The sequence below is a fragment of the Lactuca virosa genome, chromosome 8 (genome assembly GCF_052849685.1).
Source record: "Lactuca virosa cultivar CGN04683 chromosome 8, Lactuca_virosa_CGN04683_v6, whole genome shotgun sequence".
NCBI classification, from domain to species: domain Eukaryota; kingdom Viridiplantae; phylum Streptophyta; class Magnoliopsida; order Asterales; family Asteraceae; genus Lactuca; species Lactuca virosa.
In genome coordinates, this window is record NC_136433.1 from 295876326 (window position 1) to 295890624 (window position 14299).

At 35.4% G+C, this 14299-nt stretch overlaps 1 protein-coding gene across 1 annotated transcript; it reads left to right on the forward strand.

Annotated features, from left to right (window-relative positions):
• The first annotated feature begins 11875 nt into the window (after nt 1–11875).
• LOC145131638 (uncharacterized) lies at nt 11876–13399 on the forward strand. Its single transcript, XM_079066299.1, has one exon. The coding sequence runs from the start codon at nt 11876–11878 to the stop codon at nt 13397–13399; it is 1524 nt and encodes a 507-aa protein (XP_078922425.1).
• Nucleotides 13400–14299: the final 900 nt, after the last annotated feature.

A 14299-nucleotide genomic window follows, 5' to 3' on the forward strand; every position in this document is an offset into this window, starting at 1 on the left:
ATGCTCGGAGCATAGGGCTGAAGGATGATATTAGATTTAGTAGTTAGATAACCTTGAAATTTGTAAAGTGTAATTGACATTAGATGATGAATAAAAGGTGTTTTATTTATGAGTAAAGTGTTGCTATCTCTTGTCGATCGTTTACTATATTTCTTTTGCATGTTTTGACTTCCAGAATAATTATGTTTGGTATATCATATTATTCGAACCTTCACAGTCGGTCATATGTCGGAAGTAGATATGAATCAAGACTGTCATGATTGGTTGCAGAGGTCTAAGTTGTTGGACATGGCTACAACACTCATGAGTGCTCATAAGTTCTGAGCATTGGACTCAACCCACGCTCACTGGAATCACTTCATGGAATTTATCTCGAGTGATCGTGAGACGGTAATATCATATAAGTCTTCAAACCTAGAGATATGATTTGTTACTTATGAGTTGGTTATGCATTGATTGTACGTTAACGCATTGGTAACTCGATGTTATAAAACGTGCTTTTATGTATAATTCAATGAGTGGTAGAACAAACATATGAGTCTAAGTTTATCTGTTCCTTCTTGGATTAGAAGCTGATATCTGGGCCCCTCGATGATTTTGTTTTGACCTATGTACCGGGCCCGGTCAGAACTAAGTTGATGTGTTCAATTAAGTTCTTTGTCAAACAAATCGGAAATCGGGAAACAAACTGCTGGACAATAAGTAAGACCTTGTTCCATGTATTTGTCCGGCTGATATCTAGAACAGAGGATTATATGATCACTTATCTTAAATGGCGTATCATCATCTTCTCAGTTCCGAGAGACCTTGAAAGAGCTACGATTGCCGATCGGTTCCTGAAGTATTGCAGTTATAGTTATTAAACTTATCCAAGTGGGAGACTGTTGGATAAGGTGTATAAGTCCATAACTATTTCTGGTATGTACTTGACCCGACCCGGCATGGTCCATTTGGGTTGCATGGCACCATGCAATTGGATAAACTAAAATGAGAGAAATAACACTTATGGTTTATTAATATATTATAAGTTCTAATATATTAATAATATTATTTAATTAGTTTGATCAAGAATTAATTTAGAATTAATTAAGTGATCAAAAGATAACTAATTAAATATATGGGTAGATTATGTAAATCTTCCATATCTTATATAGTGGGCTAAGAGGCTCCATGGATTATCAAGTTGGGTTCCACCCATAGGATGCTCCATGGAGGCTCCATGGGAGTTACAAACCCATGGGTCATGGAAATGAAGAGTCATGCCACATTAGGGTTTACATGGTATAACCCTAGATGTGACACACTATATAAGCACCATGTTCTCCACCAAAATCGGCGACACTAAGAAACAAGAGGGCTAGAGCCGATTTTGGAAGTGTAAGATTCTCTCAAAGTTTACTCCTTTGCATTTGGTGTTGTGTGAAGCATTTGAGGCATCACACTTGGGGTGCTAGGCTCACAAGGTTTCAAGGATCATAATCAACAACAAGGTAAGTTATTCTATCTTTCATTCAAGTTAAAAATGTTCCCCATGTATGCTAGATAGGAATATAACCTTGGAATTCAACTTTGCATGATTATTAGACAAACATAGATCCAAGGTTATTAGGGTTGCATGTACACTTAGGAAGTGTTAGAATGCTCAAAACCCATCAGAAATAGCAGACATGAGTCGTGTACCTTATGCTTCCGCTGTCGGATCGATCATGTACGCTATGACATGTACTTGCCCTGATGTGGCATTTGCTTTGAGCATGGTCAGTCGTTATCAGGGAAACCTGGGTAGAGCTCATTGGATAGCGGTTAAGAATATACTCAAGTATTTGCGAAGGACAAAGGACTGGGTCCTTGTGCTTGGTGGCAATGATACTTTGAGAGTAGATGGTTACAGTGATGCCAGTTTTCAAACGGATAGAGATAACTTCCGTTCTCAATCTGGCTGGGTATTTTTACTGAATGGAGGAGCGGTTACTTGGAAAAGTTCCAAGCAAGATACGGTGGCTGATTCTACTTGTGAATCAGAGTACATAGCAGCGATTGAAGTGTCGAAAGAAGCAGCTTGGTTAAGGAACTTCATCGGAGATCTCGAAGTTGTTCCTATCATCCAGGAGCCTATGGAACTGTTTTGCGAAAATGAAGGAGCGGTTGCCTTGACAAAGGAACCAAGAGATCATGGTAAAACCAGACATATCGACAGAAAGTACCATTTTATCAGACATAGAGTAGAAGAAGGCCATCTTGTAGTAAAGAGGGTGTCATCTGAAGATAACCCAACAGATCCCCTCACAAAGGGTCTGAGTAGGGCTAAGCATATTCAGCATGCTCGGAGCATAGGACTGAAGATGGTATTAGTTTTAGTAGTTAGATTAGTTTTGTTCTGAAACTTGTAACAAAGTAAATGTAATTGACTTTTGGTGATTAAATAATAAAGTATTATTTATAAGTTTGGTTACTGCCTTTTGTCGATTGTTTGTTATTGTGTTTCATATTTTGCATGTTTTACTTCCCGAATAATTTGATTATTCAAACTCCACAGTCGCTCGTACTTTTGGAAGTAAGTAGTGAATTAAGACTGTCATGAACTGGATTGTAGATTGTCTAAGGATAGACATGGCAATAGAATTGATGCAACGTTCATGAGTACTCAGAAATTGAGATTTGAGTATTGGATAAACCCTCGCTCAGAGTATCACTTCATGGAATTCATCACGAGTAATACTGAGACGATAATATCTTATAATCTTAAAACGAAGATATATGAGTTGTAATTTACAAAGTCGGTTATACATTGGTGATATGAAAACGCATCAGTAACTTGGTGTTATAAAACATATTGTCATGTATAATTTGATGAGTAAAAGATACAAGCATATGAGTCAACGTTTATTCGTTCCTTTTGCCCTAACCGGAAAAGCGATATCTGTGGGCCCCTCGATGATTTGGTGTTGACTTATGTGCTGGGCCCAGCCAGGACTAAATTGATGTGTTCAATTAGAAGTCCTACATCATCACAAATCAGAAATCGGGAAACATAGATTCTGGACAAAGAGGTTGATTTCGTTCCATGTCTTATGTCTGGGGATATCTTGCAGAACGAGGGATTATATGATCACTTATCTAAGGACACGTAACTGACTGGGTCAGAGTTCAGCAGCAGCTTTTGGAAGCTACAATTTGCTGGTCAAATTTAGAAGGCATACTAGCAATTATAGTTACAGACTTATCCAAGTGGGAGACTGTTGGATTAGGTGTCTAAGCCCATAACTATAATTGGTATGTACTTGAATTGATATCAGCACAGTCCTTTTGGGTTGCCCTCAAACCTAGCAACTGGACAAGGAAGTTATGAAAGGAGAGATATTAATTTATAAGATTAATAAATTAATATAAATGATTTATTAATATGTTAAAAGATTAATATATTAATTAGAAATCATTATGTTTAATTAATAGTTAGCCAGAAATTAATCAGAATTAATTTTGGGGTTAAAAGTATTAATTATAAAGTGTAGGGACTAGTTTGCAATTATCTAATAGTTGAGTGGAAGGCTCCAGAACCTCCTTGGAAGGAGGTGGACGAAATCTGTAAGGGAAACCCTAAGGATTTCGTCCAAGGGGGCTTTAGATAAGGCCCTTGGGTTTGCTTAGGGCCTAAGCAAAGGAGCATTAGGGTTTTCCCTAAACCCTAGATCCCTCAGCTATATGAGGAGCCTCCCAGCTCTCAAAATCGGCCACTCCTTCTTTGAAGAAACCCTAGGGCCGAAATTGCATACTCTCTCTACCCTCTCTCCTTCAAGTTTTCTTCTTGCTAGTTCTTGGGTGTGATTCCATTAGAGGCATTACATTTGTGGTGCTAGGCTTCCAAGAAGATCAAGATCAAGAGGATCATCAATTGTTTGCTATAACAATTGAAAGGTATGTAACTCTTAAACCCTAGGTTGTTAATTTCAAAATTAGCCTCTCTCCTCTAGGGTTCTTGTTTTGCAATTCAAAGTTGTATGTTCAATAGTTAAAACATAGATCCAAAGTAGGTTGCATGTGAACTTAGGAATTGTTTTCTGGTTTATTTGTTTTACCTAAAACCCATCACTAGTATGTATGTATACTTTTATAAATTACTTATACTTTTAAGGTATACTTTTAGTCAGAGTGTTTTACTCCCATTGTATTATTTGTAACTCCCCTTTCTGGAACATATCACAATATTGTCCGCTTTGGGCTCCCGACACGGAAACTTCCTAGGGGTCACCTATCCTTGGATTGCTCTCGCTCGAGCACGCTTAACTGCAGAGTTCTTATGGGATCTGCTGCCCTTACGGCTTTAAAACGCGTTGTGACAAGGAAGGTATCCACACCCCTTATAAGGAAATGTTTCGTTCTCCTTCCAAGTCGATGTGGGATCAGGTGCAACCCACCTTCACCCCCCATTATAGGGTTCGACGTCCCTGTCGAACACATCGACCCGTGCCCTAGATCTGATACCAATCTGTCACACCCCCGAACCAGGGCGGCGGAAACGTCCGGAGGCGGATGACGTCATTGTACAGTATCATAACAATTGAATATAAATGAAACATAGCATTCCAAGCGACATACATTGAAAATACACACTTACATAGTTTACATTTTGTACTTGTTCATCAGTTACACAAAAGTGACAAGAAGTAAGATTTCATGAAGCCGCACCACTTGATCTCATAGCAGAGTTGATTACCTGTTCTTGGTTCCCTGAGAATACAAGTTGTTTTGAAAAGCATCAACTAAAAACTTGGTGAGGTCATAAGCATTTTTGTATAAAAATGGTTTTGCACTTGTTTAGAATAGTTCTTGTAGTACTTTCAGAAAATCCGATATTTTCTATGAAAATGATTTGTAAGTTTCGTTCTAAAACTGTGAATATATGCATGCATTTCCTTTGTCATCTTTTGTTTGTAAAAGTAAAGCGAACGTTCCTAGAAAATCCAATATTTTCTGATATAAGAGAAACTGTAGTCTTAAACCCTAAGACTGGTAGTGTAAGAGACTGAATACTTGAAAAATGAATTGCAGTTTTATAGTTTAAAACCGATGAAGTGTAAGCTTCCCGTAAACCAAAATTGTATTGTTAATCCCTATGTGAGTCGCTATAACCATGCGTGATATGACTGATATGCCTGTCATGACGTTCTTCAGGCGTTGGTTTAGGTAAGATATTTGTCACCCTAGACTGGCCCCGTCTAGCTGTAGCGAACAGCTCAGGTGTGGGGGTGTCAACCCCGTATAGATCTATACACAAATACCTCGCTCTCCCTCCAGGAGACTCTAGTTATAATTGTCCAAAGGTAAACATAACCCAATGCTATTGGTTCATGTTTCCAACTAATTATAGCAACTTCATCTAAATACAAAGCTATTTTAACTTCTATAATTGCATATATATTTTTCGATATGTAATGTAACAATAAGATAAATTTGGATGTGCAAAGTCATTTTTGGACAACACCTGTAAGAAAAATATTGGAAGTAGAATGTTAAAATAAAAAGAAATGAAAGTAGGATGCTATAATACATACAACAATGAAAACTAATTTTACATGAGAAGTTTTTCAAAGTAGAATATCCTAATAAAATAAATATTGAAGGTATAATTCATTAAACAACCTACAAAATCACCATTTTATTAATATATAAAATGGATGGATCTGCAACTGTACTTATCAAGCTGCCAAAAGGTTCATAGTGCTTCATTTTATATTTTTTGTTTTTACATAAAAATATAAAATTAACAAGATTAAAGATCAATTTTTTTTAACACAGCACCCAATCCCTTGGTTGTTAAAATATATCGTACATGAATAAGACCATAAAGCATTTATGCTGCTGATTTAATGATTTAATTTTTTTACTTAATAACATATCTCCTCCATATATATAAAAGTAAATTTTTTAATCATTTGTATTATGAATTTGAAAGAAAAATTTGGTGAATATTTTGAATGAACATATCAAAAAATAAAAGGTTTACCATGAGAGGATTTAACATTTATGAGCATAATCATAATAGGGAACTTGGCTGCTCAAACAATGCTCAAACAACAGAGGTTGAAATCATCAACTTTACAAAAAAATCCATTCCCATGTAGACTGCAAAACATGAAATCCAGGATTTGTCCTCTCATCAGACCCACTTATAACTGATTCCTCATTGTATGTCATCAAAATAAAAGTAAGAAAAACTAAAATTTGAAATTAAATTTCCGAATTTAGGTTTATGTCTAAATTGCAATTCAGTACTGATAAAAAGGTTTAAAGATCATCAATGAATAGGCATGTCATGTTATCTAACTGTTGATATGCCTAACATATTACCAAAAAACAATAAAGTCAAGGGAGGAGGGAGTCTTGATCTGATATATCCAGGGCAATATTACCATACTCATCTTTTCTACTTGAGCTTGAAGGATCACAATATATCTAGGAAAACCTACAATGAAATTTCAATTCAATAAAGAATCATCTAAAAAGATTATTAAATTTCAACTAACCAGCCAAACCTCCAAAAAAATCAACTCTTTAATTGTCTTATTTAATGAATTTTAAAACACCTTAAAAGAAACATCCACAATACAAAGTAAAAGCATACTGATTTTTCCTCTCAAGCATTTCAACAAATACACAGTACACAAATGAAAACCAAAACATCCTTGAGTGAACAATAAGTGAGTAAATATAGGGAAAAAAAAATACAAGTTTATAATATTAGTTGAAAATTTTTATAAGTTTTAATTTACCATTGACAAACCATGCTTGCACCCATAAATACATTGGATGAATGTTGAGTTTTGTCAAAAATTAGAGAGGCAGGAGGTGCTAAGTCAACGTCAGAGATCATTAGTAAAGGAAGGCGGCCAAAACATACATCAAGAAAATACACAAAATCAATTGAATTGCTATAAGGTCATGAACCCTACAATGGTTTTCGAAGAGCACCAAAAGGAAAAAGAATAAGCTATTACCAGACGACCTTCCCCTACTAACGATCTTCGGCGTTGACTTAGCTCCCCCTGCCTCTCTAATTTTCAACAAACACATCCGATATGAAACTCCAGTAGTAGATAGGAGGAGATGCATCGCTACTGCTTTGACCGATGGAGAAGGTGCTGCAAGGGTGAAGTAGTAAGAAAAAGGTGTAGTACCACAGGTAAACTTCGTATTGTGGTCAAAGTTAAAGAAATGGAGACTGATCAGGTCGTTGTCGATTACACTGAGAGAAGGAGGAAGATCAAAATATTAAACGGAGAAATTGCAAAAAGAATTGAAAAACATACCAAATAAAGCTCGATGACTCGGAAATTGGGAACGGGAGATATGAATCAATGGAATACTCTTGAAATCGATGGCGATTGAGGTTTATACGAAATCGACTGACTACGCTATCCAATTCAAATCTGAAAGAAGATAATTCCTGATTTATTGGGATTACATTGATAATCTTTGATTTTGAATGTTGATTTTAAGGAAAATCAGGAGGTGTATGAGAGTGACACATGGTCTTTTATTAGGAAGAGATATCAATTTTGTAGCTCTATGTCACCCAAACTTGATCATTGCCACAAGCAATGAGTTTAATGATCTTATAACCAGGGGTAAGTGGGATCTTGTACCAAGACCATCGGCTATAAATATATTAGGTTTATATGGTTGTTTAAAAACAAATATAAAGGATGATGGCACATTGTAGTGCTATAAAATGCGCCTTGTTACAAATAACAAAAGCCAATGACCCGATATAAGTTGTAAGGAGTCTCTGTTAAAAACATTAATTTTGTATGTAACCATCACTGAAATAAGATGAATTGAGTTTAAAATAATGTAACAAATATTATCATACGTTTCATGGAACCAATGTACAATGCAAAAATAAAATAACGCAAAAGCTAGAAAACACAAAGACGAAAAAATTAATGAGTAGCTGATTATTAGAAAAGTAAATAAATCCAAACAAAAATCGCCAAAATTATTCAAGACTCAAAATTTGAGGGTCAAATAAAACACAATGGTCAAAATGTTAACAAAATCATCGGACCATTCTTTCAAAGATTTATTCATTTCAGGGTTAGTTCTATCAATTTCCCAAGTTATACGTCATCAGGGACCAAACGTGTCACATGATATTCAACCAACGGATAAACTATTCAACAAATTTCAGCAGGCATCAAATATGTGCAAAGATTGGATTCCTAGGGACTTAAAGTGTAACTATATTACAAAATCACATTTATCTCGTCTTCTCCGACGTAATCTGTGAACCGCGGCTAAGTTCACCGGGCAACTCATCGATGAAGCTCAGATCTCACCGGGTTTGACGATTAAACTTCACCGAGAAAAACTAGGCCGGACATTACCAAGGAAGCTGGACGTTGCCGTGTTACCGAGTAACTCTCCGGAAAACCATGAGCTGGACGATAGTTTCACCGAGGAAACACGAGCTGGACAATGCGATTGACGTACCGAGAACAAGGCTTCCGAAGCTGCACGATTCAATCGTTGTGGTTTCTGAGTAAATCTCGAGGCTGAACATTGTGGACCCAGAGAATTCCGGATCGTTGGACGATGTCTTCACCCGACAAACTCCGTGATGGACGATGCCTTTTCTCGAGAAAAACCAAATCGGGATCTACCTTTCAATGACAAACTCCTCGTGACCTTCCGATCTTGCCTCACCATGTCGTTTTGCTTCAAGAATATCTTGCCTCACCATGTGCACCTCACGTGCCTCTTCCCCATGAAATCAGCCATGCTAAAACGTTGCGTTTCAATGAATTGGCAAGAACCCTTTATTCCATGTTTAATATTTACTAAAACCGATTCAACTTATATTTTTTACCTAGATTATAAGGAGTGGAAACTACGGTTCACGAACTAAAAAATATACTAACTAAAAATAATAATCATTGTTCATTACATTACAAATCATTAATTTATTTACTAAGTGTGATGTGTTAGTGTACAAATCATTAATTTATTTACTAAGTGTTATGTGTTAGTGTGTGATACATAGGTTCATAACTTAAATTAAAACAAAAAATGTTTTCAAATTTGATGATCCTTAAGAGTTATATATTTGCCCACTTTGACCTCGTTAACATCTTCTCCTTTTCGAAAGGTGACTTTTGGAGTTAAATTTGGTTTTTCAAATGCAAATTTGTAAGATTTCCGTATATATGTAGAACTCCAATGTTCTATTATTATAAGATGTTTTTGTTTATGTAGGAAATTGGGCTTGATTATTTTTTATTTCAAGTTGTTTAATTTATTTGGTCTAATTATAGAGAAGTCTTATTCGTTACTCGATCACAATTGATAGAAAATATAATATTTGTGTTAAAATAAAACTAAAAAATATTAAAAAAAAAATCATGGTATTTTTCAATATACAATGATGTAATAAAATTTACATGAAAATACAACCTTATAGTAAGAATAACAAAAAGTACATTCCAATAATAAGAAGAAAACAAATGAAAAGATGATTGGCAATTCTTGTATTTAGCCATTTTCTTTTTATCTTTGTTCCACCTATTAATAGAATCATACATTTCTTCTTCTCCAACCTCATCTTCTAACCTTCGAAGAACAAAATCAGTTATGCATTTAAGTTGGTAAAATCAAACCTAACACTTGCTAGGATATGTTTGATAAGTAGGATGCTATTTAAGAATTAAAAGCTAAAAGTAGGATGCTATTTAACACTTAGAAATTAAACTTAGGATGCTATTAACACTTGTAAGTTAAAAGTAGGATGTTATCTAACATTTAAACTTAGGTTGCAATCAACTTTGTGTATAGTCAAGAAATAGGAGTAGTCAAGGTGAAACACAACACATGCATGCACCGTAACACGTGTTGTAAAATCTTCTTGTAAATAGATAAGAAAACTTATATGACGATCATTTTTTAAATACATGCTAGTTAACTAAAAGTACTTCAAAAATGTTTCTTGTAAAATTTTCTTGTCAATCGTATTCATAATTGAACTTATGAAATATATTTCATCTAATTCCAGATTTATATTAATGTAATTTACTTACATTCACTCATATTGCCCACCCCCAACAACACACAATGCTATTTCATGCATTAAACCTTACAGACATGATGATTTTTAGAAAAAAAAGATTTTTTTTTCTTAAAAATGTTCGTGACCTCCACCCCTATATTAAGTCAAGTAATTTTAGTTAAAATGTTATTTGTATAATTGTTAAAAAAACAAAGTGTTACGAACATACCAGAAACTTGAGGGTCATGTTAGGACATGAATCATATTTATAAAGAAAAGAAAAAGGTTTAGCAAGTAGAATACGATAAAGATTAATAGGCAAATAAATTGAATGAAAAGGTTTAGCATCTGTATTACATAAAAACTTATGAATATAACAAAGATGTGAATAAGAAAATTAAAGTAAATAAATGAATAAGCTCATGAAAAGAGTATCAGGATGCATCTTACTTACCCCTTGGATCTACTTATCGTGAAATCATAATCCACACTCATCATTACATAGTAAATCTTTGTTTTCTCCCACCTTTGAATCTATAAAAAAAACACCCACTTATAACCAAAATAAACATTTCAAGACAAAAGATTTTTAAAATAAGTAGATAAATTATGAGAGTTTTAAAATAAGTAGATAAATTATAACGTCCCTACCCAAAGAACGTGCATTGTTATTGTCTGCATTTTGCCCATAAAGATTATGATGTACCTTTCCTAAAGACTAATATCATGAAGTGGGTCCAATAAATCTTCATAAGCACACATGATTTAATAGAATTCAATCGTTCTGATTTTTGTTTTCTTTAGTGTGTATGTCGATGGTTTTCTTTATTTCAATATCACTTCTATATAGCAATTTTGCATGCAACATTGAGCATCTGTGAATATAACAAAAGGATAATATTTAGACGACATCAATCTAAAACATATATCTAGATGAAAGTATTAAATTAACTTGTTTTGGATATTATAATCTTTTACGTATTCAGTTGGCAACAATGGAGTGAAATGCAATAATAAAAAACTAACTAACTTATAAAAAATTTCATATTTAAACTTTTACTTGTGCAATGTAGACATTTATAAATAAACGTTTTATATATTTCAATAACTACATAATGGGGGTATGTTCGTATATCAATATAAAGGATGATTGGAGTTGAATTCTTTGCATCCTCTCATAGCAAATGGTGAAATCCGTCATGGAATTTGAAGGAATCCAAGTGAAATGATTTAGTCTATTCGGAAACCAAATACACATAGAATGGAATCTCAAATTTCAATTACCTCGAAATCCACAAACCAAACATTCCCTTGGAAGTATCTTGAAGGAATGAAAAATTATTCTTTTGAGCCATGGATAACATGAGGCAGAAACTTTGGCTAACCCATAGTTACCTAGATCGCTAATTAAGTTGCGAACCCCGTACCCAATCGTTTCGTACCCAAACGAAAGCAGGGACGTCCAAATCGCTGTGTCGGTTCCTCCCAGTACACCATATCGATCGACCCAACTCATCAAAATCGAAGTTCCGATCGCTATTTAGAACGTCGATTTCTGATTGAATCGCTACACCAATTGAAACTCGAATTTAAGGGTTGGGGTCGTCGATCGAAGATTGAGCGGTAATTTTTACCGGTCGAATGTTTCAGAAAAGTGCAATTGACTCCTCGATTCTTCCAACGATTTCTTCTAACGTTCATATTTTTATACAATCAGAATTCAGACATGAATATAAGCTATTTCAATCATCTTAATTTCATCTATCAATTTCTACCTCCGATTTCTTCTTCTACTCTTTCTGTCTTTCGTCTTCTTCTCTTCTGTGGTTGCTGATTATGGCTTTTGGAAGGAAAAACACTTCTCAATCTCAACCTACTCAATCAGGTAGTGAGACAGAAGGCACTTATATCAGTGAAACACAAAACGTGATTGATGTTGATGATGAGGTGCAACAAAGCCAATCAAGAACAACAAAAGCCCCACCCACTCAAGAAAAAGATGCAAGCAGACCACTTCTTGAAGAAGTAACGTTCATTCAATCATCAACAGAAAACAAGAAAAACAATGGAGGCACTAAGAAATGGGTCTGCAACCACTGTAAAAGGGAATTTACCAGCTCATATACTCGAATCCATGTGCATTTTTTCGGGGCTGCAGTGGGGAAAAATCCAGAGATTAGACGGTGTCCAGTTATTTCCAGAGATACTCTAAAGTACACTGCTCTTTTTAATAAGCTTAAAGAAGCTGAAAACAGTGGTGCTGCTGCCAAGTCATTGAAGAATTCGGTCCTCTCAAAAACTGCATCTTCAAAAAAAAGGATTGAAGAATCATTTGGGATACTCGAGAGGAATGCGGTTGACATGAAGATAATTCGAGGCTTGTGTGCTAATTGCATTCCATTTAATGTGTTACGGAACCCACAATTCATTGAAATGATTCAAGCCATCAAGAAAGCACCAAGCGATTACAAGCCCCCTTCATATGAAAAAGCTAGAACCTCGTTACTTGATGAATGTGTGAGAGAAGTGGAGAAGGAACTTGCACCAGTGAAAGACATGTGGTCAACGCAAGGAGTATCCATTGTCTCGGATGGCTGGTCGAATGTAAAAAATATGCCACTTATAAATGTTGTTGCACAAAATTCACGTGGTGCAACTTTTATGTACGCGGAGGATTTTTCAGGGATTGTGAAGTCGGGGGCTGAAATTTCTAAGTTTCTACAAGGAGCCATTGAAGAGATTGGACCAAGTAGTGTTCTCCAAGTCGTAACCGGTAACGCGGCTAATTGCAAGTTGGCTGGACAGGAAATCGAAAAGGTATATAAACACATATTTTGGTCCCCTTGTTGTGTACATACCTTAAATCTTATTTTTAAGGACATGGCAAAGGCATTTACTTGGCTTTCCGACACATATAGGAGAGGCAAGGGTATTGTCAAGTTTTTTGTAAACCATACACATGCCTTATCTTTCTTTAGAGAAAACTCGAAATTGCAATTATTGAAGGTTGCAAAAACCCGTTTTGCATCCCATTACATATTGTTGAAAAGATTAACCGAGTGTAGGGAGGCGCTTGCTACTACTATTGTCTTAAACTCGTGGCGGGAATGGATCAACAAAGGGGACGAGCACACTCGGGTGCTTAGTAATCAAATTGGTGATACAATCAAAGATTATGACTTTTGGGATGATATTGATCATGTTTTGGCGATTACAAAGCCCATCTTTTACATGATAAAATTTTGTGATGGTGAAGGTCCAAAAATGGGAGAAATATATGAACGAATGGACAACATGATGGGTCAAATCAAAGAGGCTATGACTATAAGGGACAATAAATTCTCATCATATTTCCCTTAAGTTAGAGATATTGTTGTCGCAAGGTGGGATAAAATGACTATCCCTCTTCATTGTTTAGGATTTGCTTTAAGTCCTAAATATTATGACAAAAACTATCTTGAGAAATTGGCACCAGGAGGCATGGAAAGAAGACCTCCCAATGAGGACAAAGAAGTTATACTTGGTGTTTTGAAAGCATTTCAAAGAATTTAAGAGACGGATGAAGAAGAAAAGAAGTTAAGAGAAGAATTTGCAATATTTCACATGAAGAAAGGAATTTATTCCTTGCCCGGAACGCAAGCCGATGCCATGACTATGGATGGGATTGATTGTTGGGCGACATATGGAGCGGAGACTCCGGTTTTGGCGGATGTAGCAAAAAGAGTACTCTCTCAACCAATTAGTAGCTATTCGGTGGAGAGGAATTGGGTACATACTCTCATATCCATAGTATCAAGCGGAATCGTTTGAATGGCCAAAGAGCGGATAAACTTGTGTTTATCCACTCCAACATTAGACTTATATCCCGTTTTTCAGAATCTTATAGATCCGACCCCAACAAAAAATGGGACATGAATCCGGAAAGTGATTACATCGAAGGTTCAAGTGCTCGTTTAGAGGAAATGGTGTGGGAAAATCTTGATGATGAAGGCTTGGAGAAGGATAGAGGAAAAAGGCAGCAGGTTGAGTAGAGATGGTGATTAAGCTTGTTACTTTGTTTGTTACTTTGTTACTTTGTGTCTTGTTTTATGTTTTGCATTTTGGCTTAATCATGTACTATGTAGTATGTGTTATGTAATTCTGTTTTCTGTTTTTAGTTCTTGTCACTTGGTAATCAAATATTTAAATTCAACTATGTTTGCTGTCTTTGTACTAATTGAACATGTATTCTGGAAAATGAAGTATGTTTACTGTTTAAGT